This window comes from Acipenser ruthenus, chromosome 8 (assembly GCF_902713425.1).
Source record: "Acipenser ruthenus chromosome 8, fAciRut3.2 maternal haplotype, whole genome shotgun sequence".
NCBI lineage: Eukaryota > Metazoa > Chordata > Actinopteri > Acipenseriformes > Acipenseridae > Acipenser > Acipenser ruthenus.
This window is the reverse complement of record NC_081196.1, coordinates 3,696,569-3,723,983: the sequence shown is the minus strand read 5'-3', so window position 1 is coordinate 3,723,983 and position 27,415 is coordinate 3,696,569. Positions and strand designations below refer to the sequence as shown.

General features: G+C 41.4%; 3 protein-coding genes across 4 annotated transcripts in view; 1 reads left to right on the top strand and 2 right to left on the bottom strand.

Annotated features, from left to right (window-relative positions):
• LOC117405719 (serine-protein kinase ATM-like) overlaps positions 1 to 6,417 on the bottom strand; it is a 38,791-nt gene extending 32,374 nt beyond the window's left edge. For both annotated transcript variants that reach the window (XM_059028095.1, XM_059028096.1), the window contains exons 1-10: positions 6,289 to 6,417; positions 5,065 to 5,298; positions 4,429 to 4,550; positions 3,881 to 4,026; positions 3,030 to 3,194; positions 2,669 to 2,834; positions 2,118 to 2,356; positions 1,466 to 1,635; positions 1,018 to 1,187; positions 190 to 561 (exon numbers count right to left, since the gene is read on the bottom strand). In XM_059028095.1, the coding sequence (XP_058884078.1) occupies positions 190 to 561; positions 1,018 to 1,187; positions 1,466 to 1,635; positions 2,118 to 2,356; positions 2,669 to 2,834; positions 3,030 to 3,194; positions 3,881 to 4,026; positions 4,429 to 4,550; positions 5,065 to 5,136 (1,622 nt within the window). In that variant the 5' untranslated portion in view covers positions 5,137 to 5,298; positions 6,289 to 6,417. The remainder of the gene's footprint in view (positions 1 to 189; positions 562 to 1,017; positions 1,188 to 1,465; positions 1,636 to 2,117; positions 2,357 to 2,668; positions 2,835 to 3,029; positions 3,195 to 3,880; positions 4,027 to 4,428; positions 4,551 to 5,064; positions 5,299 to 6,288) is intronic.
• Positions 6,418 to 6,972: 555 nt separating this feature from the next.
• LOC117407494 (protein NPAT-like) lies at positions 6,973 to 19,934 on the top strand. The gene is made up of 18 exons (XM_034012596.3): positions 6,973 to 7,251; positions 8,159 to 8,277; positions 8,423 to 8,483; positions 8,632 to 8,710; positions 9,041 to 9,081; positions 9,437 to 9,691; positions 10,275 to 10,350; positions 10,576 to 10,726; positions 11,266 to 11,357; positions 11,713 to 11,800; positions 12,283 to 12,379; positions 12,519 to 12,629; positions 12,892 to 14,418; positions 14,820 to 14,932; positions 15,362 to 15,464; positions 15,996 to 16,068; positions 16,685 to 18,107; positions 18,412 to 19,934. Exons 1-18 carry the CDS (start codon positions 7,215 to 7,217, stop codon positions 18,490 to 18,492), a joined length of 4,527 nt encoding a protein of 1,508 aa, XP_033868487.3. The 5' UTR covers positions 6,973 to 7,214; the 3' UTR covers positions 18,493 to 19,934.
• A 905-nt stretch (positions 19,935 to 20,839) lies between these two features.
• On the bottom strand, positions 20,840 to 27,080 carry LOC117405484 (acetyl-CoA acetyltransferase, mitochondrial). Its single transcript, XM_034008577.3, has 12 exons — positions 26,926 to 27,080; positions 25,961 to 26,008; positions 25,648 to 25,765; positions 25,333 to 25,428; positions 24,637 to 24,737; positions 24,066 to 24,209; positions 23,822 to 23,972; positions 22,902 to 22,997; positions 22,526 to 22,639; positions 22,009 to 22,073; positions 21,506 to 21,663; positions 20,840 to 21,279 (listed from the first exon to the last, which is right to left on the bottom strand). The coding sequence occupies exons 1-12, from the start codon at positions 26,977 to 26,979 to the stop codon at positions 21,159 to 21,161; spliced, it is 1,266 nt and encodes a 421-aa protein (XP_033864468.1). The 5' UTR covers positions 26,980 to 27,080; the 3' UTR covers positions 20,840 to 21,158.
• Positions 27,081 to 27,415: the final 335 nt, after the last annotated feature.

Genomic DNA, 27,415 nt, shown 5'->3' with positions numbered 1-27,415 from the left:
ATATCACATTACAGATAAACATATAATACCACTGCAGGGATGGAAGTAAGACTCCTATTGCATAGAAGTTTCACCCATTCCAGGTTTTATTATGTGCTTGATTAGCCACAGCATAAAGGTATTAAACTCACAGTAAAACCTATGCAATGGGAGTCTTATTTCCTGTCCCATGAAAGAAAGCTTACTCACAAAGATGGCTTGCATGCGGATCCTGTAAATATTTTCCAGAACTCCCTGTCTATGGGTATGAGGCCTCCCTGAATGACGGCCTCCAGCAGCCCAAAAGCCTCGGTCTCGATTTGCTGAGAGCTGACGTAGCGGAGGGTCACGGCCCACAGCCTGGTCCACAGCTTCTGCAGCTCGGGTTTCTGGGACAGCCGCAGGTCCTTCTTACCGCTCTGGCAGGCAGCGATGTTGCTCAGACAGCGCACCACGTAGGGGGTCTTCTCCCCCCGGCGCTGCTGGACCAGGAGCTGGTGCAGAGCTGTGAGGAGGGGGACGAGCTCCGCGCTGGGCAGGATCGAGGGGTACTTCCACACCAGCACGGCTGTGATTTGCAACCTGGAAGGACGATTGTTTTGCATTGAATTCCCTTATAAAAGTTTCCCTTAGTAAAAGCATATGAAGGTGTAATAAAGCACAGCGAAAGCATGGTAAAGCATCGGTAAGCATTGTAAAGAATAACGAGGTCTGGTAAAGCATATCTCCTTCAGTCACCGAGTGTATAATTGTACCATGTTAAGTTTCCTATCTATGTATCTATTTTATAATGCATGTATGTTTTATTTATTTTTATTTTGGCAGGGCAGCATCTCGAGAGTTTAGAGTACACATACAGCAAAATAAAAATAAAATAAAAACAATATAGTGAGGTTGTGTCCTGATAATGGGTTTAGCATCATAAATCTTTCATTAAGTTCAATCAAGTAAAATGGATAAATAGGCATTTGAACAGAGAAGCACCCCTGAGATTAAACATCGTTACTCATGTTCATTTGGCTCTTCCTGCAGCCTTACCAAGGAATCAAGTCAAAGTCGCTCTGAGATCTCTGCAGGTTATCCCGGATCACCTCCCAGCCCAGCTGGATGCGCCTGCGTTTGCTGGGAGTCCCCTGCTGGATGCCTCTCTGAGTCCCGCACATGTGCGACTGGGTGATCTCCAGGACTCTGGTATCCTGGGTAAAGAGCTGGCAAACAAGCAAAGCCTTGTGAACAAAAACAAAGCACCCTGAGGCACAATGTAAGGCTAATGACATCTCTGATGGCACGCATTGTTGTGAAGACACTGGGCTAAATACTGAGCTATTTACAATGTAAGGCTAATGACATCTCTGATGGCACGCACTGTAAGCATACATAAGTAAGACTTTTAATTCAGGGGCTTGAATGAAATATCAGCTTGTCTTTCATTTTAGATGAGATGCTTTGGCATGATATGCGCTGTGCACATGCCAAGTGGTCTTACCTGGTGACAAATATCAGCAGTCAGTTCAATGAGGTTTTCCTTCACTGCAACGTGACGAGATCCAGTGGAGTACTTCCCTCTGCTTCCGATCTGGTTGATCTCACTCACCAGAGCATCATACAGGTTGTACAGAAGGCTCTGCCATTTGGACCAGTCCTCAGCGTAGGCACCTGCAGCCAACAATACAATTGAATGGTTTTTAAAGGCTTGGCTTAGCCTAGCACTTCTGAAACAAAGGGTTAGGAATCTCAGGCTGCACTTGAGGACTGTATATTTGAATTCCTTTAAAAAGCTGATTCATCCAGGCTACTCCTGCAGCTGTAGACAGGGTTGTATTTATAATGCAGTTTTCCTATCACACCAACCTCTTTCATCGTTCACAGTGAAACTAACAAATGGGAATCAGAAATGTCACGAACATAGAGGTCAGAACTATGACCAGAGTCACGTCCACATTCATTATCCAGGACTGTTATAAACACTCTTTAGAAATAATGAAAGAAACTTAAATTCAAAACAAAGTCTTTTTCGATGTCTTGAAATACTGAAAAAGACTTCTGGACTAAATGTTTGCTAAAGCAGCAACAGATTAAAGCAGCCCCTACTGCAGGGGTATTAAAGAAGAGAGTTGAATGTGCCGAGCAGGCTGTACCAGTCTCCTGTGTTTTGGCTCCCTTGGGGTGGTGCACACGCAGCTGCAGACAGAAGAACTGAATGATTTCATCCTTCAGGAGGTCCTGAGGCCGCTTCTGAGTCCAGATGTAGAGGACAGTGGGGAGGAGGTCCTCCCCCAGTTTACATACACGCACGCGACAGTTCATAGCGGAGGCCTTCAGAAAGACATTGAGAGCAGCCAGCATGTGTTCCAGAACAGCTAAGATCTTCTCATGCCTGCAATAACACACACACAATCTGATCATGCCTGCAATAACACACACACAATCTTATCATGCCTGCAATAACACACACACACAATCTTATCATGCCCAATAACACACAAACCTGTGCAGTTCTCCAGTAAAACACTTTCTATACAGCAGGGAAGTGCTGTGGTAAGGGGTCTCACTTCAACACATCCAGCTGGCTATTATATCTTCAGAGCTGCAGAACCCTTTTCTTTACAGGAGTTGTGCATTGTTTTGTTTTTCTTTATGACTGATTGGTGGAGTAACCTAACAATATATATTGTACACGATTGCCTACCTTGCATTAGGAAGCGCTTTGGAAAAGAACTTGAAAAGACTGTGTGTCAGTCCCTCAGTCTGCAAGCAGGAACCCCTGACCAAAGTGTGCAGAATTCTGGCCAACAGAACCCGGTCAATATCTTTAGAGGCTTTCAGATAGAGTCCACAGTACAAGTCCAGCAAATCTGAAATAAAGAATAAAAGAATTATAATAATTCTTAGAACTGGCACATTAAGAAACCCCCCAAAACAAAAATTCAACATAAGCACTTCAAAACAGCCACCACGGATTCTTGTAGCAGATGCTCCCATACTCTGAAGCAGTATTTCTAAACAGGTGAACAACAACCCAGGTTATTAATACAGATTCATGGAGTTACCCATCCATTGCTGCTGGGTAATCTCACACCAGTATTTCCTCACTGACAGAATATCCTTCAGCAGTATGCTGCTGTAGTCTCCCCCGTAGGCATTACAGCTGTAGGAGTCTCGCAGAACATCCATAACGTGGCTCAGCAGCTCTATGCACTTTAACCGAGGACCTCCTGAAAGGGAAGACCGGGAATGATCTGAGAAAGAAGCCGACACAATTCAAACACGGCAACATGGAAACCAGTGGATTTCCATTAGACCTGTGGTCAATTATAATTCTAATTACATTTACAGCAGAATTGATTCCTGAAATTGCAATTGCAATGCTATTTTGTCAATTACAATTAAGATACAGTAATTATAATTCAAACAACCAAACACATGAACATCTTTACAATTCCGCACGTGTGCCGAGGTTCAACTCTAATTACAATTACATGCTATCTGCAATTAATCACTGATTACACAATTACAGATGGACTTGACCCCAGGTCAGATTTCCATTTTACTGTAGGTCTGCGGTCCTCAAAGCTGTGATTGCCCACAACTGAAATGCACAGGTATGTAAACCTGCAATACTGAAGTACTGGCGAAGGAACCAACGTATTGCAATCTCCTGCTCTTAGCTCAGTGTCTCTGCTTCGATTGGTCTGTGTTGAGGTGCTTTCTCCAGTTCAGGAGCTGCTCTTCATTTCTATTCGTCTGTCAAACATATGCAACGTAGACTAGTGTCTGTATAGAATTAAGAGCCAGGTGACTATATAAAAATATTCAACCTTATATAGAAACGCATGCAAAAAACACTGAGTCATTCAGTTACTGTTAGAGAGAATGACTGAAGCCAGGACACAGCACTTACTTTTATTTGCACAGCGGATGAAATATTTAATCAGGCTGCTGATTTCCTGCATTTTCTTCTGCCTGTTGGCTTGCGTTGTGGCTGACACGTTGGCCTTCCCCGACTGAAGGCATTCCGTTTCCTTCCGGATGAACCTCTGCAGAAACCTAGCGAGCGGAAAACAGGAGACAAGGGAATGCTGGGATCAAACATTTAGAACACCCTGCTGCGAGAGAGCTCTGGGATAATAGAATAACCAAGCACCAAGGAATTAACATGACTGTGCACGGGACGGAAATAAGACTCTCACTGCATAGCAGTTTGATCCCATTCCTGGTTTTACTATGACTTTAATAAGACACACCTGAGCTTGTTACCTGTACACTGGGGCTAATCAAGTTCGTGTTAACACCTGGAATGGGTGAAACTGTTATGCAGTAGGAGTGTAATTTCCCTCCCTGTTGTGGGACACTGCAACTTTAAAGCGTGTTCAGTACAACAATATTTTATAGATTTGGTACTTCAAAGTGATCCACAGTGAACACATGCAGTGCTGCTTTGAACAGCACCTGAAGACAGCATCCCAGTTCAGCTGTTTAGAGTGCTTCGAGTGCCTGGACTCTGAGTTCTGATCCAGCTGCTCAACGGTGTCTGCTGAACGGATAAGCTGCCGGAACTTTTCGACTTCTTTCTGAACAGACAAACAAACACAAGCATACATAAAGAAAGAAAGAAAATAACACCAGACATAATGAAGAACAATAAACGCTCTTCACAAAGTGTATTTTAGTATTTATCAATTTTTTCAAAAGGAGAAAAATACCTGTTACAAAAACAATGTTACAAAACTAGAAATAAACTTTCTGTAAGTGAGGTGGGTAAAAGGCTATGACTACCTGTACACGGTAATACAGCTGTTTAAATTGCACTTCCTTTACAGCCTCATGTGAGGACATGTGCATGAAAGGGTTAACTTAATAAGGGCTACAGTACCTCGGTGTGCTGTAATTGAAAAGGTATGGCGAAAAAGAGTACCTTAAATACTAAAATCAAGTCTGCTTCTGCGTTAAAAATGTGTTGGGCAGATTAATCAAAAAACAACCATTTACACAGCTGCTTTAAATGTTCAATCTGTTCATTCAGATTTACAGCCTTAACAGAAAACAATGCTGGATTTAAACAAACAAAAATAACCACGACATCACCTTTCTTTCGGTAGCCTTGTCGTTTTCTAAACCACGGCAACAAACCAGAAGCTCGTGGAGAGCGAGACTCATGATTCCTGCTGCCGGCAAGAAACCTTAGCAGAATGTCAGCTGTTAGGATTAAAATCACCCAAACTGTCGCTGTGAAAAGCGTGCAAGCAAAGATTTACTACAACAACAGAACGTCAGGCGCCATGAGCAAACCAAAACCTGGTGATTAACTCCAACAAGAACCTAAAAGGAGGAGAAGAAGAATTTGGTTAAAAAAAAACACTCAGGGTATACAAGCATACCATATAATTCTAACAAACGATGAGGGGGCTGCATGCCAATAATATAAGAAACTCAGTACCATGGAAAGTAGGTGACCTACATTCACAGCATGTGGAGAAGAATCGTACAGTTGCCTATGCACAGGCTCATCAATTACATTAACATACAGTTTATTTATTTATTTATTTTAGACACTGAAACTGTTTCATTATTTAGCTAGGTTGTCTTTTGCAAACTTACTTATAGCAGAAAAATCTAGTCCTGAGCCTGACCCACAGAACATGCCTCTCACAATGGTACATACAGTAATAAGACTCCTATTTCATAGCAGTTTGATCCATTCCTGGTTTTGAGTTTACTAAAGACACACCTAAGCTTGTTACCTGTACACCGTGTCTAATCAAGCCTGTATTAAAACCAAGAATGGGCGAAGCTCAGACCTAGGCAACAGGAGTCTTATTTCCATGCCTGCATTTAAACGGAACTGTGAACCGGTAATGTTTTGGTTTGTTGCCAAACACGCCCACTCCCCTTGACGTTTTTCAAAAACTTTGCAATCGTGCATTTTGTTTGATCTGCAGCTATTCGTTTAATTGACTGTCAACGACCGCAACATAGACTTGAAAAACATTTCAGTACAGTGTACCACTCAGGACGATCTATCACATCTTGTAATCCGGCTGATAGATTTGAACTGAACCATCATTAACCCTCCTTCATTTTAAAAGTCAAACAAGATTCGTAAATAATCACAAACACCGGCATGTTGTGGGTCAGTACCAAACTGTATGAAATTAAACCCCCTTCATATTATAAATCAGATTATTCTCGGTTGTATAAAAAATATATATTAAGCACTATTTAAGAAAGAATCTGCAAAGCTACTATATTATCAATCGTTTAAACAAAAGTAATTCTGAATTTGCAGCAAGGTTTAAATTAATTACATACCTGACAGGAGTTTTACAATAATACAAAAATCCCAGAGTCTGAACTGCCTAGCTTACTTCCACTTCCCAATGCTCTCACTGGCACATGAACGAACACAGACTCAGCCTCTGAGGTTTACACAGCAAACTTCACCACCGGGTCACTGCTTTGATTGGCAGCTGCGCTGACAGACAGCTTGCTCTGACGTCATGTCATAACCAATGAGATCGAGGCACAGGGCGTGATCTATAAACACGCTATAGCTGTACAGTGTGCAGGCTGTATTGTGTACCAATCTGGAACTGATTGCGTGCGCTTTGGCAAAGATGTTGAAGTTCTTTCAATTATCCAAACTTAGGTCTGCAGTATTTGATCAACCTACACCCTGGATAAACCACAGATGGATTTTATTGTTGCATTCCAGCGCAGTGATTCATTCACCGGCGCTGCAACCCAGCTGTGTGGAATACATCTCCCATGTATTTGTTTAAGATATCACTGTTCTTGCTTCTCAGGAATCAGGACTCTTGTTGCCAGTGTATTTAATCAGTGCTGCTGCACCAACTTGAATTCAAATGCTGCCCCCACCCACTGAAATACTTCGTTTTAGAATGGCAAAAAAAGGCTTTTAGTCCTTTCAATTTTTGCAATACAGTAACAGTTTGTGATTGGGTTGAACTGGCATAAGAAACACATGCAATGGCTCCCATGTACGTCACAACACGAGCTCGGTTAAGCGCGTGGCCAGAGAGAAAAACTACACTTCCCACGATTCCATTTGTACTTTTGTAACAGAGAATTGTTCCGGGTGAACTGTGGTGAATTTCCGCGCCATTTTTCCAGATTCTCAGTGGGCTGGGAACAAGAGAAAGTAGTAAACAAACCGGGGGTGCAGTCAATATTTATATAATTGTTCGGTGCCCCACAAACAACACATTTACGGAACTATGTTGCTACCATCTGACGTTGCGAGACTTGTTTTGGGTGAGTATGACACACACACTCATGATTAAAGACGTTGCCAGTACAGCTAGGTACTGTCTGCACGCTTGGCAGAGGGGCAGTGACACAATACAGAATACGGTGTTTTATAATATTAATAGACATGATGTTGACCAATTACAGTCAAATACACAGCGAAACCAGACCGTTTTGAAGATGCAGACTTTGGGTACTATCGTTGACAGGTTGTGTCAAGCTTCTGACAGGCGCAGGATTTACATATTTTCCTTCTGCAACCAGGAATGGAACTGTGTGTGTAGTACAAATAAATACAGCCAGAAAGCAACCGACCTGAATAACTATTGCTACTGTCCTTAGAGTATATATATATATATATATATATATATATATATATATATATATATATATACACACACACATATACACTTATTGTGTGTTTTTGTATTAGCTAATGCTGTTGTATAGTGCTACTGCAGTAAGTTAATGATCATATGGGCAGCTGTGTAAATGTAAACCATATCATTTAGTTGTGAAGTCGTGATTCCTACTTCAGTTTTATTTTTTCTACTGTCATCACTACAGGATGGAGACAATATGCATTGCACGCAAAAGTAATTAACTTAAGTAGCAATGTAAATTGAGCACCCCTGACTCTGACACCCCTAAAAATCTCTTTGTACTATTCCTATGTAAATATTTCAGATCATCAGCTACTTATGATATATCACAGGTGTGGATATAAGCCCCCCACTGCACAGCAGTGTGATCCATTCCTGGTTTTACTGTGAGTTTAATCAGACACACCTGAGCTTGTTACCTGCACACTGTGGCTGATCAAGCTTGTAGTAAAACCTGGAAAAGGTGAAACTGCTGTGCAATATAGGAGTCTTATGGTAATCAAACAAATATATTTGTGTTGTCTGTTCAGGATATTTGCAGCAGGAGAGGCTTTTTGCCAGCTGCCAGGCATTCATTTTGGAAAGTCCAGATCTAAAGGAATATGCAGAGCACAGCACGGAGGATGGCACAATACCTGCCTGTATGTTTGTGAGTATCCACGAGCCCTAAACTTTGCTTTGGCATTTTTAAAACCTATTAAACCAATAATACCATAAATAGCGAACATTTCTTACCTTGTTTTTCATATTTTATTAATCATTATTGTAATGTGTTTCTTTTTTTTGTTTTACAGTCCTTGTTTGGGAAAAGCCTGACCATGATACTGAACGAATATGTGGCAATAAAGGCAAAAGGTTAGTCGTTTATTTGAATACGACTGGCATTTTATCGTTTTGCATTCAGGCAGTTGAGGTATTGAGATCTGTGCATCCCTGTTGCCCAGATGTTTGTAGTGTTGTGTGTTTATCATATTCATTTTCGTAATGTTTGCTTTTGTTTTAGAATCAAGTCAAGAAATTCAGGTACCGGCTATGATGACTTCCTTGTGGAAGAAACTGGACTTTACTCTTAATCAGATAAGGTGGGGGACACAGCTTTACTCAGTACCAAAGTGTTTGTATATGCTTTTAATGAAGACTAGTTTGGTCATTTGGCGCTGAAATGTGGTGGAGAGACCATTGTCTTTGTATAACAGTATTATTATTACTTATTTATTTATTTTTTTTAATCAACAGCACCAAAACAAAATGAGCAACCACATTTATACTTACTGTAGATTGTACACACCTGAGTATTACAGTATTCATGAGGAGTTGTTATTATCTGATCATTTGTTGTTCTTGTTAATGATAAATATTATTTGAACAAAAAAAAAAATTGGTATTGATTAATACAATGTTTTCTCTCTTAGGTCAATGCAGACCTCATCAGGGTATACGATCAGTCAAAGAAGTAGGTTGCACATTTGTTCTACATTTCATTAACTCTTTCTGCGACCTGTGTTTTCTAGCAGTGTTCTAGCCAATATAGAAAAAATGACTGACAGAAGACTTTTATCCAAGGATTGTCATAATGAATTTGAACCCTTCCTATATTATCCAGTCATTTTTTTATGATTTAAGTACAAATGTGAATGGTAATATTTGAGCTGTTGTTCTGCGCATTTCTTTTCTTTCCTGTTGAATGTTGGAATCTAAACACACAGACCAGCTTATTGGCTCCTGGGTTCCAATTTGAATTGCAGTACACTGGCCCCCATGCTCCTAACCCACCACGCTTCTCTATCTTGCCTGCCTGTGTGTTGCAGGTCGCACGCGGAACGGTATAACTGAGATGAGGCGACAGAGAGCCCAGCATTCCACACAGCCCCAACAAATCTCTGGACTCCTGGCCATTTCTCCGCAGCCAGGACTGCAGACACACACACCACTGGTAGCCACGGAAGCAGTGCTGGGGCACTCGACACCGGTTTCTCTCAGCGCACAGCAGACTCGACCAAACCTCCTTTGTATGACCCAGCCTCCGAGGCAGGAACAAAACAGACCAGTCATCAACATCAGCAGTAAGCCAGCTGTTGCTAATGTAGTGCTCGTTCAAGGTGGCGTTCTTAACTTTGAACTAAGACGTTGTGGTGATTATCTGAACAATCAAAGCAATAATTTACAGATGTTCTGTTAATGGTGCGTTAGTCAGATGAAAAGCTTTATGAAAACAAGTTCTAGAATACATGGAAGTCTCTTGGTATATGGAGACAGTCTGACTGACAGTTTATCACACTGTCACCGGTATATGGAGGTATCTGTCAGTCTGTTAGTATAGCAAACATTTTAACAGGTGCACACATTAGATCATGATGAGTTACTTTTTCATGTTACTAATTGCTCTAATTTTATATTTACAGCTGTGGCAGTGCAGTTGTAACTGACATGCTTGTTACCCTTAATTTACCAATCTAAGACCTTTAAGCTTACATTATTATCATTATCATCATCATCATCTTCACAAGTCCAAGCCAGTTACCAAGTTCTAGAACTTAATAGTTTCAGCTCACTGGTTTGTCTTTAGCTCGTTGCACCACAGTTACGCACTGGACCAGCTGAAATAGAACGGACTCTGAATCTGATGTTTCTCTTGTGCTTTAACAGGGGACTCCTCCATGCAGGTTGTGGTCACTGATCGAAGAGTCAACCCAGCCCCTTTATCTCCAGGGAGGCGGAAATGGTAATGACTTAGTTTCTCGCATCATACTGTACATTATGAATTCTTGTTAGTTTCAAAGATTAATTTAAATAGATCTCCTTTTTAAAGTTTGTGATAAGTTAAGAAAAAAAGAATTAAGAATAAAGGACACATCGAATTGTGAAGATGTCTTTTGAACTGGTGTACCCAGGATGATTCTTTTTTGCATGCTATCTCTCACGGTTTGCTTGGTGTTTCTTTTTATAGTGATTCGCCAAGGAGAAGGGGTATAGTGTCAGAGAAGAGACCGGCTGCTCCTGCTCCTTCAACAGCATTGAGGATCACACAGACCCCCAGTAACACCCCCCCAGAGCAGGAGAGTGACCCACACCAGGAGCCCCTAACAGAAAACTTCCCAGTGAGTCCAGCTTTCAATCACAGGCTACAAAGACTATCCACCCTCTTCATCATTCGGGGCAATGGGCTGTATACTGTCATAGAAGCCCAAAGTCACTACAGAACTACTTGTACCAAATGTTTCTTGATTGCTGATAAGTAAACGTGACATGTAATACCTCCTACTTCCAATCATCAGTAAATATCATTTTATATTATGCAAGTTATACTAAGTAGTCCATCAGGACCATTGCATTTACCATAGTGGGACCTGCATTTTGTGAGACGTATACATCATCTATAATAAACAAGAGTTTATCCATGGGCTGTGATAATCCTTCATAATCCAAGTGTTAGTGTTAGTTGGTAGGTTTAAGTAGTGTAGCCCATTGTTGAGTAATCGTGCTTCATAACAAGGTCATGAAGGATGTAATCACAGGAGTATATATTGGGGGGGGGGTTGAGCATTTGATCGTGTTTTGTCTTTTTTTTCTATCAGGTATTTAGTTTTGAATAACCTGCATTGTAAATTCTAATGTTTTCTTGTGTTTGTTTTCACAGCAATTAGCTATTGAAAATGCACGAGAGAAGATATTAAGTGACATATGTTTACAAGAAAAGCTGGCAGAGAACATAAACAAGTATTTTGGGAGGTAAATTTCAAACTGGTGTTTTCAGACTCCTGGCTGTGCCTATTGTATAACGCTGGTCTGCTCTGTACTTGTTTTACATGTAGGGTTAAATATCTAACCAAAAAGTGAACAATTAAATAGCACTGATAGGGGTTCTGTAATGTGGCAGCCTTAGAAAAAACACTGCAGTAAAAGTATACAGTAGCTGATGCACTTCATATTAATCATATACAATTTAAAGATTTCAGTACATTTCTAAAAATAAACGGAGTCAACCAATGAACTATGTAGGCAGGGAACTGTCATGAAACATGAGGTTATAAAAGTGTTATTTAACCACTTTGTGTTGAAACCTGATTTGTTTATGTTTTTACAGCGACACCAATATTCCACCGTCCTCCAAGCAACCTACAAGCAGTACTCTGGTGCAAGATCAGTCTATTGATGAAATTCTCGGACTCCAGGTAATGTCTTTTTGAAGTTACACTTTTTTTTTTTTTTTTTTTTTTTTTTTTTTTTTAAAAAGGAGGCAGACAGTTTGATTAAATTTAACTTGAGATTAATACAGGCCTCTGCTGCAGTTCAAATTCATGCCACTAGAGGACAGGTATTTAAAGCACAATATCATTTCATAGAGCTGCAGCAACATCAAGAAATGGGGTCAGCCCTTAATTGTAGACCAGTAAGAAAAAGTCTAGGAAAGATAACTACACTTAAAACTGAATACCGCCAGTGTTTGCTTGTTTTTATTTCCTTTTCACCATAGGACAATGAAGCAATTTAGTTATCGCCACATTTTACTTTCTGAAATACAAGTCAAGAGGCGATGTGTTCATGGACCCACAAATAGCATCTAGATATAATAAAATAAATAGTTTCAGTAGCATACGCTTCTTATCGTATTCTATATGGCCAATTTGTATCTGTTGTATTCTATATTTTTAAGGGAGAGATCCACATGACTGATGTAGCAATCCAGGACATTCTAGAAAAGACAGAATCAGACCCGGCATTCCAGGCCTTGTTTGACCTGTTTGATTATGGTAGGTAACAGGTCTGTAGCTTGTAAAAAAGCATGTGGGGGTGTATTCATACAGGTGTGCGTGTGCTTTAGTTAATAAATGTATAACGCATTGCTGAACCCTGTTGCTTGGACTAATCTGCCTATTTTTCTTGCTGAAGGTAAAAACCGGAACAGTGAAGCTGAGCCTGAAGATCAAGCCAATCCAAATCCCCCCAACCTCGATGAGGACAATGCAGAGACCTGTGAAAGCTCTTGTGAGACTGGAGAAGGTAGGGGCTCTGCCAAGCACAAGTAATAGCCCACTTTAAAAAATAAATAAATAAAATGACTTACCTCTCATTAGCTTAACACTTTTTATGCAAGTTTCTGCTTTTTGTTTTTTGCACTTAAATTTTCACTTTTAATGGCTGATAATGGACATCCTGTTACAGGTCCACCCAGTAACCGACCAGGAAATGGTAACATTATTTCATCAATGGAATACTGAGGTATATAATGCACATTTTAAAGTGACTCAAATGGTTTTTTTAGGTACCAGTTGTGAAGATTCCACAACATCTGGGGCAGAATCTGCTGCTAGAACTTCCAAAACAAGAAACGGGCTGGAGCCCAGGTCAAAGAAGAACAGTAGAAAAAACGCACATCCCCTTTCAACTGTCTCTCGGGAATCCAAGGCCCCCAGCACATCAGGAGCTGCAAGCGAGTCTTTTCTGGCTGCCAGACCCTCATCCTCCAGACTGGGTGCAGCTTATAACAGAAACACTGACAGCAGCTTGTCTGTTTCAGACCAGGTTGCAAAGGAATACTTGCCACCTGTGCTTGCTGCTTCTTGTGACAACAGTAACAATAGCAGCATTCAGTCTACTGCAGACAAAGAAGTGTCAAGCTCGTTGATTGCAGCGGACGAAGTAGAAATGGAGATCGACCCTCAGTGGATAGCTGTGGAGGGGACCCAAGATGCTACAAACCAGCCATCGACATCTGTAACTGAGAGCACTGGAAAAAGATCTGCTCTGCTTCCGACATGGCATGAGACACAGTCTGGGGGGGGTTTGCATGACCCATCTACAGAGCAAAGAGAGGAGCCTGTAGATAGCACTCAAAAATCATTGGAGAACAGTCTAGGACCTGCTGCGCAAAGCACAACAGGGTCTCAAACAGCTGGAAATACAGAGCAGTTATCTAAAGCAGATTCTGAGAGACCTGGAGATGAGCAACGGCCCACAGGTGGGGATAGACACTCATCTCCTGACATCAGTCTATCAACAAAGGAGCCAGCAGAGGAGGAGAGAGACTCGCCATCCACAGATTACAACTCCGCGATGGAAGGCAAGGACACCGCAAGCAGATCGCAGTGCAATGATGGGGAGAGGGCCACCGTTTCTTCCTCGGAGAGCGTTGCGTCGGTGGCTGCCACTACTCCTGCCAGAGCAGAGTGGACTCCGAATCTGAGCACTTCTGTCATCCCTGGAGTGGAGCCCAGCAACATCGTCTCTCTGAAGATCATCATCAGCGACGAGCAGGAGGATCAGCCCAGCGATGGTGAGCTGAGCCACGCTGTATCCAGCATCACCGGCGAGAGGATACCCACCATCATTCTCTCCTCTCCTGCTAAATCGCCAGCAAAAAGAGCCGCTCCGGCCATCAGCTCAGATGAAACGGTGTTGGCTGTCAGCAGTTTGCAGAGGGCTGAAAGTAACCCAGCTGTGCAGCATAACCTGCTGGTGGCAAAATGTGGAGAGCCAGCCAGTGGTGCCCCACACTCGATCGCGGAGCAGAACGTACAGCTGCTGGCGAGCGGCCCTGCTGATGTGGCGCAGGAGACGGGGTTCATCCAGCTGTTGCCTGCCTCCACCTCCTATGGGACCACTAGCAACTATTTTATCCTGACCGATCAAGCAGCCGTGAGCAAGACCATGACGCAATCGAATGTGATGGGGATTCCCGGCAATCCCACTGTGGGACAGGTGACCACAAGGCCACAGGTCTTAGCAACTCCTCCGAGGGCAAGGCCTGTGTTCACCATGGGGCGGACCCTGTCTCAGAACTACTCGCCAGGTGAGATTACCTCATCATGAAGGCAGGGGCTTCTTCTAGAGGCACACTATGCTGTCTGTCATTCGTCTGTGTTATAACAGCAACTAAGATTTTGCACAATTGATATTACACTTGGCATGCCATTTGCTTTGGGTCAAAACTACAAGTTAACCAGAACAGAGAATAACAAATAAATTAACAGCATATAGTGCTCCATCCGTAACTTTAAAACCCTCAGTAGTGGTAATTTAAGAAATACTAAAAAAAACTAAATGTATTTTAGTATTTCTGTACTGGATCCCACAGCAGGTTTATAAAAACTTTTTAAACAGTTTGTTAACTTAAAAATAAAAAGAAGAAAGAGAAGAAAACTGATCGTGGTGGTTTAATGTAGTGTATTAATGGGTACTAATGGCTTGCAGGGTCTACAATTCTCATTTCCTCTCCGGTGCAGCCCATGCTGCAGAGTATGATGATCCCTGTTTCAGTTGTGGGACAGAACTCCACAACCACATTCACGGTGGCACCTAATCGGGTAAGAGTTTTGTTGTGCACAAGTCCAGAATGAGGTCTCTTCATTTAGCAAGTTTAAAATTGTACATAAGCCTTGGGCTTTAATCTGGAGGTCTGTGCTGAACACTAAGCTCCACCAGCTTTAAGTTAGTAATTAAATAAATAAGGCTGATATCATTTGACTGTTTATATGCCTGCACTAGGAAAACCTTTGATTTGTCACGATGTAGACTGTTTCAGTTCTGTTAGTTATTTAGATATTAAGTAGTAGCAGTAGTTTTAAATGTTCTTGCATTGCAAGATGCAACCCATCTGAAGAGTGTATATCTGTCTGCACCACAATCATCCAATTTTATAGGCGTTTCAAAATGTACTGTAAATACATTATTAATAATGAGAGACCCTGCAGTGTGATTTAAGTGTAACTGGGGGCTTTACTTTTCCCTGACAGGTACTGCAATTGCCAGTTGGACCTGCCATGCAAACTGCAACAAAAGTACCTCTTCAAGCAAAATCTAAACCACAGTTGGCCCCCAAGGGCAGTATAGACTTCGGTAAGTACTGTAGTGGTCTACATGATGTTGATACGGCTTCCTATGTAAACAGGTCAGCATGCATTAGGCTGAAGGAGTAACGTAGGGTCGTTCCATGCCAAATGAGCAGGTGAGTCCAGGGCCAGCATCTCAGAATGTGCCAAGGCTTGTCTGTTAGTCCATCCCATCCTACTTTAAACAGTTTCATATCTCCACTGGGTTTAGGAATATGGAGTTTTCACTGAACCCCATGCAAGTGCGTGCTATATTTCATGAACAGGGCAGCTATAAATGGTAATAACTTTGATGTGGTGTAGGATGATTCTGCATCAAGTACAATGTGCATAACTTGCATAAATAATTCCTGTGCAACTACATGAAATTACAATGGTGTTCCTACCCATTGCCAAGAAGTGTTTCTTCTTTTCTGTAGTGCAGCTGAAAGTACAGAGCCTGCTCTATGTCTGGAAACTTCGTGGTCACGTTGGGGTGGTGCTGGGTGTAGATTATTGGATTGCATTGTCATGTTTGTGCTCCCATTATTGTTTTTAGGGAAACCTGTAGCAGCTAGGAACTACTCTGGATCCGATTCATCTACAAATATGGCTGTTGCGCAGAAACAAAGGTACTGTAAGTGAAAATACTGCAGTGAAAAACTTTAATTACGTATTCTGGTGGTAATACGTTGCTTAGGAAAAAGCACCTAGCTAGCTATTCCTGTGAGTTGCATTTTTTTGGTTAACTCTCACTAATTTAATTTACAGAAACAATGTGTATATTAGCTTAGTCCAGTGGTCTGTTGTTTTAAGTGGAGTGCTGAAATGATTAAATAGCTTAACATTTTCTTTGCTTTCTGGTGGCATGCTGTAATAATTGCAGGAAGCAAGGCTGCTTGTGCTGTTATATGTTCACACAGTCAACTATGAGCACTGGAGAGTAAAAGTGAACCAGTCAGACTTCGTCTTGTAATTATTTAAACACTGTCATGTCATTTTATTCTTACCCTTTCATGCATGAAATATTGGAAAGAGCTGAAAAACATGGACACGTTACATATATATTTAATTTCTTTACGTGGGGGAAAAATGGCATCCTCATATGAGCCTATTATATATTTGAGTCTTCCACATGTCCCTATATAAAGACTATATCTCTCATATGAGGTCGACGTGCATGAAAGGGTTAAATACTTTTAGTACTACTAGCTAGCAATTTATTTATTTATTTTTTATATTTTTTAGACCCAGACAAGTACAGATGCCAAGACCACAGATAATTCCCTCTGTTGCTGCTCCTGTCGTAGTTTCTCAGGTTTCAAGTTCAAGCCCTCAGTCTAATCGGAGCCACAGGAGGGTGCTGTGCTTTGATAGCGATTCGATAGTCGAACACGACAGCATGCCAGTAATAAGCAGCAGCAGCAGCCAGTCCAGGGACTCCCGGACTGCATCACAGACGCAGGCAACCCAAGCGGCTTCTTCTCGCTCAACTGTGACTTCGTCTGTTGTGGAATCCAGAAAAGATCCTTCAGCACTGAGCAATACGACTGGCAAACTGGACCAAGCTGAACCCCAGGCATCCAGTGAAAACTCAGCGCCAAAGGGCAAGGCAGAAAAATCAGAACATGCTGATGAAACAAAAGCACCGCTTCCTCATCAGCATTTGAATCAAAATATCAAATCTCCGGCATCTGATAAAGCATCCAGAAGAGATTCAGATCCAAAGAGCAAACGAGAATCATCCGGTAACAAGGATGAAAGCAAACATCGTGAAAACAAGAAGGATGCTGATGAGAGGAAGAAGTCTCAAACATCAGATAAGACGGAAGAAACTTCAGTTCCAGGATCTAAAGGAGGTTCGAACCAAAGAAGCAGGTCTTCGACTTCTGATCATAGGGATAAAACAAAAGCTTCTGGAGCCAGCAAGGATGCGGATCAAAGTGGGATTAGGTCTGAAGCATCGGAAAGCAGAGCTGCAAAGGGGAAAGAGGTGCGGGCAGAGAGAAGGAGCTCCTTGCAGGAGCTTCTCAACATCACAGCCAATAAAGAGAATGAGCTGGAGAAAGACCTTGGAAGACCAAGGGGCCAGGAGAGTAGCAGCAGCGAGCAGCCTCTGATCTCATCTTCTTCTGTTGTACAGTCCACCCAGGACCCTACCCCAAAGGGAAAAGGGTTGAGCATGACAAGCCCCCTTACCAAGCAGGCTGCCGAGATGCTTCAGGACATCCAAGGGCAGGCCCCAGCCTCCCCTCCCACAAAGAAGTTGTCAATAGGCTGGTCAGAGCTGCCTCTGCCCAGGACTCCTGGCTCGAGCAGGCATACCGAAGACCCCTCGGACTGTATGAGGACACCCGTGCACCGGCGGCACTGCAGGGAAGGGGAGTCTACCCCCAGACACCTGCCGCCTCCGGCCACTCCGGACCTGCCCACCTGCAGCCCCGCCAGCGAGGCAGGCAGTGAGAACAGCATCAACATGGCCGCGCACACACTCATGATCCTGTCACGGGCTGCGATCGCCAGTACCGGCACCCCTCTGAAGGACAGCGCGCAGCAGCCCAGTTCCAAAAGCGCAGGCAAGAAGCGCAAGCAGGCTGAGGAGCAGACCAGCCCAGCAACCAAGAAGGACCCGCAGAGGTCCCTCTCTCCATCCAGGAGGAAGAAAGCCAAAGTAAGGGAAATGTCTCTCCGCTGCTGTTCTTGGTGTAGATAAGAGGTTTCTTTTTATTTTTTCAGTTTGTAATTTCGTCCTGCACTACATATTGTGGCTTGAAAAGTTTCACTGTTGTAACTCTCATGGTAATAGTGTTGAATGGTCATACTGTACAATCAGTCTTTTAAAATATGTCCTTGAGCTGTATGTGTAGTACTAATACATAATATTTACACTTAAGGTACACGGTGCATGGCACGCAAAAAAAAAAAAAAAAACCTGAGCAATTGAAATATCTGTGACTGTTTCTCCTCCCATGCAGAAACAGAAGAAGTTGCTGGATTCCTTCCCAGATGGAATGGACGTGGACAAGTTTTTGTCTTCTCTGAATTATGACGAATGAATTCAGACAGTACAATGCAAGGCAAACGAGGTGCAGAACTTGCCAAACTGTAAACCACACGCTACTTTGAACAGGATTCCCGACTGCATCCAGAGGACACCGCGATGGGACTTCTGAAACCCGATAACTCTGTGCTGCACAGTTGCACACATAGAGGAGTCTGAATTTGCAGGTTTGATCGGACCTGTACCGGTTTTTGTTTCTTGATAGAAAGATGATCAGACTGATATAGCGAAATATCATTTGGCAAAAATGAAAGGCATTATCCCAGACAGAGTGGGAATAGATCCTAACAGGTTCACTTCTGTTTATTTTCCTGTTACTGATTCAGCGTAAAGATGTGTAAAGGATGACTAATCAAATATTAATTTTTTTTTTTTTAAATCCAGAAAGCTGAAAAAAAGCATGTTTTACAAGCACTGTACCCCACTAAATTGCCTTACATAAATGATAGGAACACACCTCTATACAGTAGAATGATTTACTTCAGCAGTAAGTATTACACATGTAGTATATATGAATTGCATTTGAACATGGCCATCCTCCCCAGCACAAACACACGCGGAACCTTATTACATCTATACCCAATACGGCTACAAAGATGGAAATAAGACTCCTATTGCATAGCAGTTTCCCCCCTATTCCTAGTTTTAAAATGAGGCTGTTTAGCCACAGTGTATAGGCAACAAGCTCAGGAATGTCTTATTAAACTCACAGTAAAACCAGGAATGGATCAAACTGCTATGCAATGGGAGTATTATTTTAAGCAGTGCTGCTATAACTCTGTAAAGACTTCCAAAAAGAGATTGCGCAGCTCCTACAATGTTGGGTTTAACATCCTGATACAATGACATTGCTAATTAAAACATCAAAGCTAAATCAGACAGCTTCTGATGTCCTTCCCCCTGAACAGTGCTACTGGTTTCCAACATGTTTTGATGTTCAGAGTGAATACTGGTCTATTTCTTTTTTTTTCATCCATTTTCAGTAACTTTCCACATGCTCTGATAACAGAATATCATGCCCAGAGCTCATGGAAGCTAATGTTTTATCTTACCGTATACTGCCATCCAAAATGCAGGTGTTTTCGTTTAGTTTATTCTAACCCCATGCTTTTTTACACTAATGTTTTAGCACTCACAGAAACACAGTTTCAGTAATGTGGCCTGCACAAGAAGCTTCATGTACTGATCAATCTTATTTTTTTTTTTTTGCCTGTTTTCTAAATGATTTTAGTTATTTTACTGCAGGGAAGAAAAACAGATACAACTGCATTAATGTGTACTTTTGTTGTACATTCAATTGTAGGTGCAGTCAAATGACATTCATTTGTAATTTTGTAAGAAAATGCTACTTCTTGAGAATGGCATGATTTACAGGTTTGGTTGCAAACAACAAAATTAACAAAAATAAACATACACCTATTGTCCGCAGGACGTGAACGATTTGTGTATGATCGTCTGGTCTGTATCACTTACATACATTTGTATAGTTTAAAATGTAGACCACTTTCTTGGTAGCAGGAGTCGTGAATTGCTCTTAGCACTGGTGTAAGTCAATGGTGGACAACTGAAGTGAATGAAAGGGCTGCATGTGTGGCCCTAAACAGCCCAAAAGGCCAGCAGTCCCCAAAAATGCCACCAATTAAAATACACAGATAAAGAAATCATCAAAAATACATTCACTGACTAATATATAAGCAATGTTACCAAATCAATTTAGTATCAAATATAACTGATAGTAATAAATGCAGTTCCTACCATTAATGTGACTTTTGGGAGACAGCAGCTTTTCTAAGTCAGGCGTAAGGCTAGTGCAAGCTCAGCAGAGATTTGACTTTCCGATACTGTTTCCACCTACTCGTCACAAATGTATTCATTTTAAAGTATCTTTGCTATCGTGAACTCAGGCCTTCTCGTCCCAATTTCACTGCAGTGAAAGTGTCGCACATATTAAACTTCCTAACAACAACCATCTCCTAGCAACAGAAACACATGAATGGGAATTTCTTACAATGAAAGGTTACAATGTTTCATTCCTGCTTACCATCAACAGCTTGTTTTCCAGCACACATCTGCTCCACCTCAGCGCTACAGATACACGGCTCTGTACACTTCCAGCACTCAGTTGTTATAGTATAAGCTTGGAGGGTACAAGCTTGGCAGTGGCGAGGGCCATTATTGCACCCCCAGCGGGCCGCGGGTTGCCCACCACTGGTGTAAGTGACAGAAGTTGAATGCCAGTTTTCTTTGCAGTCCAGCCAAGTTATTTCTTGTAAGAGGGCAAAACCTGAATCAACATATACACGGAACTTGAGACGACTCAACCTTACTCAAAAAAAAAGAGATTGTCGTTTTAATATAACACTTTATTTAGAGAAGAAATCTGTCCAGATGTCTTTTAGCTGAAAAAAAAGGAGTCACTAGATCCAGATAAACACTGCAACAGCACTCTTTACAGAGCAGTAACAAATAAGGCTGACAGTTCATTCTGGTTATTTTCTTCTCAACTTAAATATGTAACCTAAGGACGTGGTGTTTTCATATAATAAATATGTTCAAGTGCTTTAAGTTTCATTCTATACACCCTGTAACAGTCAGTAATGACAAACAGCACTAGCTAGAAATAGGAGGCATACAAGGGCTACACCTTAGAGGAACAGCTCGTTAGCATCTCTGAATAAGAATTGAAGAAGCACCACCTCCTCCGTTGCAAATTCCAGCAAGTCCGTACTGTCCAGATTTCAGGTTATGGACCATGTGGCCGACGATTCTTGCTCCGGACATGCTAGAGAATAATAATTAAAAAAAAAAAAAAAAAAAAAAAAACGGCAGTCAGTTGGCATGTTAACATGTTATAGCACATATTGCAGGTAATCTGCAAAAAAAGTAAATAAATAAATAATATGTGTATCTCTGATTTATTTCAAACAAGAGATTTGAATGCAATCCACCACAACACTGATTTCTCAAGAGATGCTTGATGGCGTTAAATGCACTTGTACAGTTCCTACCCAATCGGATGACCGAGAGAGACAGCTCCTCCGTTGATGTTGACTTTCTTGGGATCAATACCCAGCATTTTGATGTTGGCCAGAACGACGACGCTAAAGGCTTCATTGATCTCCCACATAGCAATGTCTTCCACCTTTATGCCAGCAGCTTTCAGAATCTAATAAACAAAATAAAGTCACACCTGGGATTTGCTCTTTCGGCACTAGAAAAAAACGTTTTTTTATTTTTATTTTGTTTTAAATAGTACTTGTATACAATTACATTATCTTAATATCAGTCACCCAAAAAAAAAATCCAACACATTCACCTTTAAATACATTAACACAGCTGGCTTCTTGGAATAGATGAAAGCCAGGTGGCATTTCCATTCATTCCGTCTGGTTTTAACTACCCCAGATAGATTACATAACACAGTGCAGTCCAAGATTAGTACTAATTGGGGTCTGTGAAACCATACACTTGTAAAGAATGCACCGGGTTACTGTACCCAATTGCTGCTCACCTTTGGTACAGCAAACGCAGGAGCGATTGGAAAGTCAATTGGATCAACAGCCGCATCTGCAAATGCTGATTAGAAAAAGGCAACAACTGCAATTAAAAGATGCCAATCCAAAGTACAGATTTAACAAATGCATTTCCCTCCCCCTAAAAGAGTCCCGTACCTTTCAGGAGTAAATAAAGAGGAGTCAAGCTAATTAATACAGACAAAGAGATCAATTGCTTCCAATGATTTCTGTGAGAACCAGAATAACTAGACTGAACTGATAGAAAAGGCAAAGCAACATCAGCTACTATACACATTTAATGTAAATATCAAGTAATGAAAATAACTGTCCAGGCGGCGTGTCAGTTTTGGAGGTACAGCATTTTGTTACTGCTTGAAATTCGCCACCTTGAAACAGTCGTATTTTGTGGGTCATTCAATCCGGAAGTAAATAGGGTAATACAAGCTTGGAATGAACCGTGAACAAAATGTAAGAGGGGCTGCTGAACTAAACACAGGAATGTGAAAGCCATACCAACAATCTTTGCCAGCGGGGTGACGTTGAGTCTTTTGGCTGCATCTGCAGTCATAAGAACTAAAGCAGCTGCACCGTCATTCAACGTGCTGGCATTGGCTGCAGTGATGGTGCCTGCAAGGGAAAGACATTGCAAGTCCTAAATCTTGAAAACCACGCTGCAAATGTATTGACAGTCTCCATACTTGTTAACTTGAACGGTACTCATAAATCGCATCTATATACAAAACTAAATTATCTTCCGGTCCTTTACAATGACGTAGCACAGACCGAATCATATAACGTTAAAGACTCCCATCCCAAAATGGCTGCGACTCAGGAAGTAACATTTAGTTGCGTTTAGTTTTTTCAGGTCAGGAGCACATTGCCTGCTTACCGTTCTCCTTTTGGAAGACGGCTTTCAGTTTGGGTACTTTGCTGAAATCCACACGTTTGTATTCTTCATCCTCCGTCACAACAATATCTGGTTTGCCTAAACATAAAAGAGAACATCAACAAAAGGTCAGAACATTATTTTACAGCAAGCAGCAACATGTATGTTTGTTTTACAGCTTCCATTCATACGTTTTTAACTTCCCTTAGAGTTAGTTTCTTCAAATGTCATTTTAATTATTATTTTTTTGGTTTTTACATTCCCTTACTATTTGTTTATCAGATGATGAGAAAAATCATAATAAATCGATATGGGAGCAACACAACCCAATCCCATAACCACAATGGCAAACAACATAAAACAGGAAGGTCATGAAAAAAGATGAAAAGCAACATTTGATGCAACATACTCTGAAGTACAATACTGAGATAACTATTGTGATTAAGAACCCCTCAAGCACGGAGACTGTAAGGAAACTAATACAATGCCTGTAAACGAGTGAGCACAATATCAATGGATATGTTAGCAAGTTTCCTTTATCGATTCCAATAATCAAGTCACACTTTTACAGCGCACTCATTATCATTAGACATAATGAGGCCACCGGTTATTAGCAAAAACTAGATATTGATCAGTTACCAATTTCTGGGAGGGCATGGGACACTGCGCTGGTGTGTGTTAAAAGAGGATCTCGAATGCTTCTCAAAAGCCTATCTTATATGTGTTACCTAAACGTGTCTGTGACTCTAAACCTTGTTTTTGCTAGCTCAGTCTCTGTCAGCAGTGCTCCACCCAATTCCACTCATGTTCCCACACCCCACTCAGATCCTTGCTTGTCTTGCAGCTGTACTGAGCACAGTGTACTCATGCTATTTGTTTCGCCCTTCACTAGCCTTCCAAGGGCACACTGCCTTTGACGTTACCTTTCTGTGGAATGCTGACCGGAACAATCTCTTTTGCCAGCACGCCAGTTTCCCAAGCGGCCCGGCTCCTGGTGTAGGAGTTAATGGCATAGGCATCTTGTTCATCTCTGGGAATGCTGGACTTCCTGGCAGTGTTTTCTGCACAATTTCCCTGTTAAAAAAAACACACACCATTAAAAGGATGTACAGAACTATACCACTGTTCAATTAAAGCATGAACAAAATGCAAGTAGTAAAAATGTACCATGTGAAACTTATTGTAGACATCCGTTAGACCATCTTTTACAATGAGGTCCTCGAGCTTTACACCTCCGTAGGGCGGCGTCTCTCTGCTCATGACGTAGGGGACATTCGACATGCTCTCCATCCCACCCGCTACCATGACATCCTACAAGAATCAAACCAGCATCAAATGCATCTGCAAGCATCACTGAGCAACACAGCACCACACAGAACACTGGTCAACTGGACTTGTTTCAGCTTTTATCTTTATCGTCCCCCCCAGTCTCCAAATCAAATGCACAGCAGTCAAGAGACTATTGCTGAGTTTCTTCCACCCAAAACCAGCGATAGTCCTCTGAACACTTGTTCATTCAGGCCACTATGAGAATTGCCAACACATTCAAAGAGCACTTGAAAAAAAATATCATAGTTGGGGATTGTGGATCAAATATCTTAAACATAAATACTGCACATAATTCCCTCTTTTGAGTATGGCTTTCTAATTAAATATACTGCTATAGAAAGAACAACTTTTTAATGTGGTCTTCACCAGCAACAAGAACATGTATGATCATGAGTGCATCACACAGTACCTGGTGTCCACACATCAGACTCTGCGCTGCCATCATAATGGATTTCATTCCTGATGCGCACACTTTATTGATAGTGGTGGCGGGGGTGCAAACTGGCAATCCTGAACACAAAACATATATAAAAAACATTAGATGTGGCATTTACATCTTGCTGCAACTCGAATGTCTGTCTGAACAGAGGGGAGGGGCATATTTAGTAAATGGATGCACAAGTAAAACACAACATATCCAGTATTCACTCCCCTCTACAGCTACATAGAGCTCCACTGCTCTTCCTGCTACACTTTTACTTGGGTAAGACTCGCTCACATGCATGAGGCCCTTTGGCCAGACCATGAGAATTGACCTTTACCACACGAAATGATATGGTACCAGGGAGATGTGAACATTGTCCTTTTGCTTCCAGTGATAATGCATGGTGCTAATTCTAACATGAAGCGCAATTCTTTTTTAAATCTTGGGTGGTCACTTCTTTAACACAGTGTGTAGTCTGTGATCGTGATCGGATACAGCAGTGGCATTGACAATCTATTCCAGTATGGGACCATGTTCTTAATTATTCAATTAAACAGACCACAGATTTTTTACAAAAAGGTGTTTGACTGAACCCCGGTGTTCAGTTATGTAATGAAAGACCTGGACGACACGGACTGAGAGAGACCCAAGAGAGTGCCACTAGATAAGAGCAAGAATTACCTGCACCCAGGAGGGCCTGTCTGGTTGGAGCCTGCCCTTCCCCAGCCTGAAGCACATTGCCCATGTACACCTCCTTCACCTCCTCCAGTGGGACACCTAGCAAGAGAAACACAACACTGACAGCTCACAAGAGCAGCAGAATGAGCCATGGAGGAACTGCACAACAACACACTCTGTAATACAAGCTGTTCAAGGAAGCATTTTGGACAGAGGCACACATTGTTATGTTTCTAAGTTTTTGTGTCCTGCTGTGCTTTTTTTTCATGTTAAAAGTTGTGACAAAAGCAATAATATAAATGAGAGTAAATATCTTACCCGCTTTCTCAATAGCTCCCTTGATTGCAATGGAACCCAGTCTTGTTGCTGGTACTGTGGAAAGACACCCCTTATATGACCCAATGGGCGTCCGAACAGCGCTAACTATAACCACCTCCTGCAGAAAGAAAAAGAAAAACAGAACCAATGAAGACACTGACAACTTTTGTCAAAAAGTTTGTCTTATTTACTTTTGTTCTTTTAAGTTTCTGGAAATGTAGTTAATCTAAAATTATCTTAACTTGATAAAATAATAATAATAATAATAATAATAATAATAATAATAATAATAATAATAATAATAATTACTTACATTTAAAGTTGGCCCAGATGCATAGTTTCTGGAACAGTATTTAGCAGCCTGTATGCAGAAGAAAATAAAATATTAGACCACAATATAATCTTGTTTGCTCTTGGAATGTTGCAGCCTGCACACTACACATCAGGGATGGAAACAAGACTCCTATTGCATGGCAGTTTCACCCATTCCACATTTTACTAACCGCTTGATCAGCCCAGTGTATAGGTAACAAGCTCACGTGTGTCTTATTAACCTCAGTAAAACCAGGAATGGATCAAACCGCTCTGCAATGGGATTCTTCCATCCCTGCAACACCCTGCAATGTCTCCAAAACGTCTCCAAAACACGGGGTTTCCACGAGGTGGAAACCCCGTGTATGCTTACAGGTTGTGTTCACGAGTATATGCTGCGATCTGAAGAGACTGAAGTAAACTGTACGCTGCCGGTTTAGTTTGCCAGAGCAGAAATGGGAAAATCGTTTAAATGTTTGTGGAGTAATACAGGTGACTATCGCCCCGTGTCCCTTGGTCATTTTCTACCACACTTTACAATTCTTCAGCCAGGAACACTTGGGTTAGACTTATATAGACGTAGAGAAATAATACTAAACAACCTAAATTAAACGAATTTCCATACGTGTGTTACCATGCAACAGCAATTTACAGTTTAACTTATAGATACACTCTACTGTTGCGGCAGTATACTCCGAATGACACATTACATTAAAAATGATACTAGCAGCAATTTACATCGTATCACTAATAAGAAATATAAACTATAATTACTGCTACCTTTACTTCAAAGATGGATCCACAATTTTAATCGTAAAACAAAGGTCTCTGTTCTATGAAATAAAATAAAAAGTACAATTAACAAAGGCCCTTGTTTTTAATCTGAATGACCGTCTGGTCTCCTCTGCAAATACTGTCGTTTGGCAAAGAAAGCATGACTTGTAGAAAACACACGTCATTACTTACCAGTAACCTACGACAAAACCGTGCATGCATCGTCAAATACCTACAAGATTCCATAATAAAAACTGAAATTCAGAAAGAATGGATGAAACGTTTCACCTTCAGCAGTCAATACACAGCCAACACTCTCAGCCAATCAGAGCGGGGGGTGTGCGCTCTTCGCAATCATGGGTTAGAGGAAACAGCTCTACAAGCAAAGTATCATGGGATATGCAGTTTTTTTTGTAAATCCATTTTTTTCTGTACACCTTCAGTGTAGTTCTGTCGTATTATTAATTTAAAAAAATACACAGGCCTTTAAGCATGAAGAAAGTAAGATAAAAAGCTGAATCTGAATATACTGTAGAGAGAGGGATTGGGCTAATGAGACATTGACCTTCTACAGGTCCATAGACACGCACAGAGTAGAACATGTGTTTAAAATTTGAAGAAAACAGGATTACATTTATTAATGACTGACTATGTACATTACAGTGTTCTTTTTCTTTTAAGA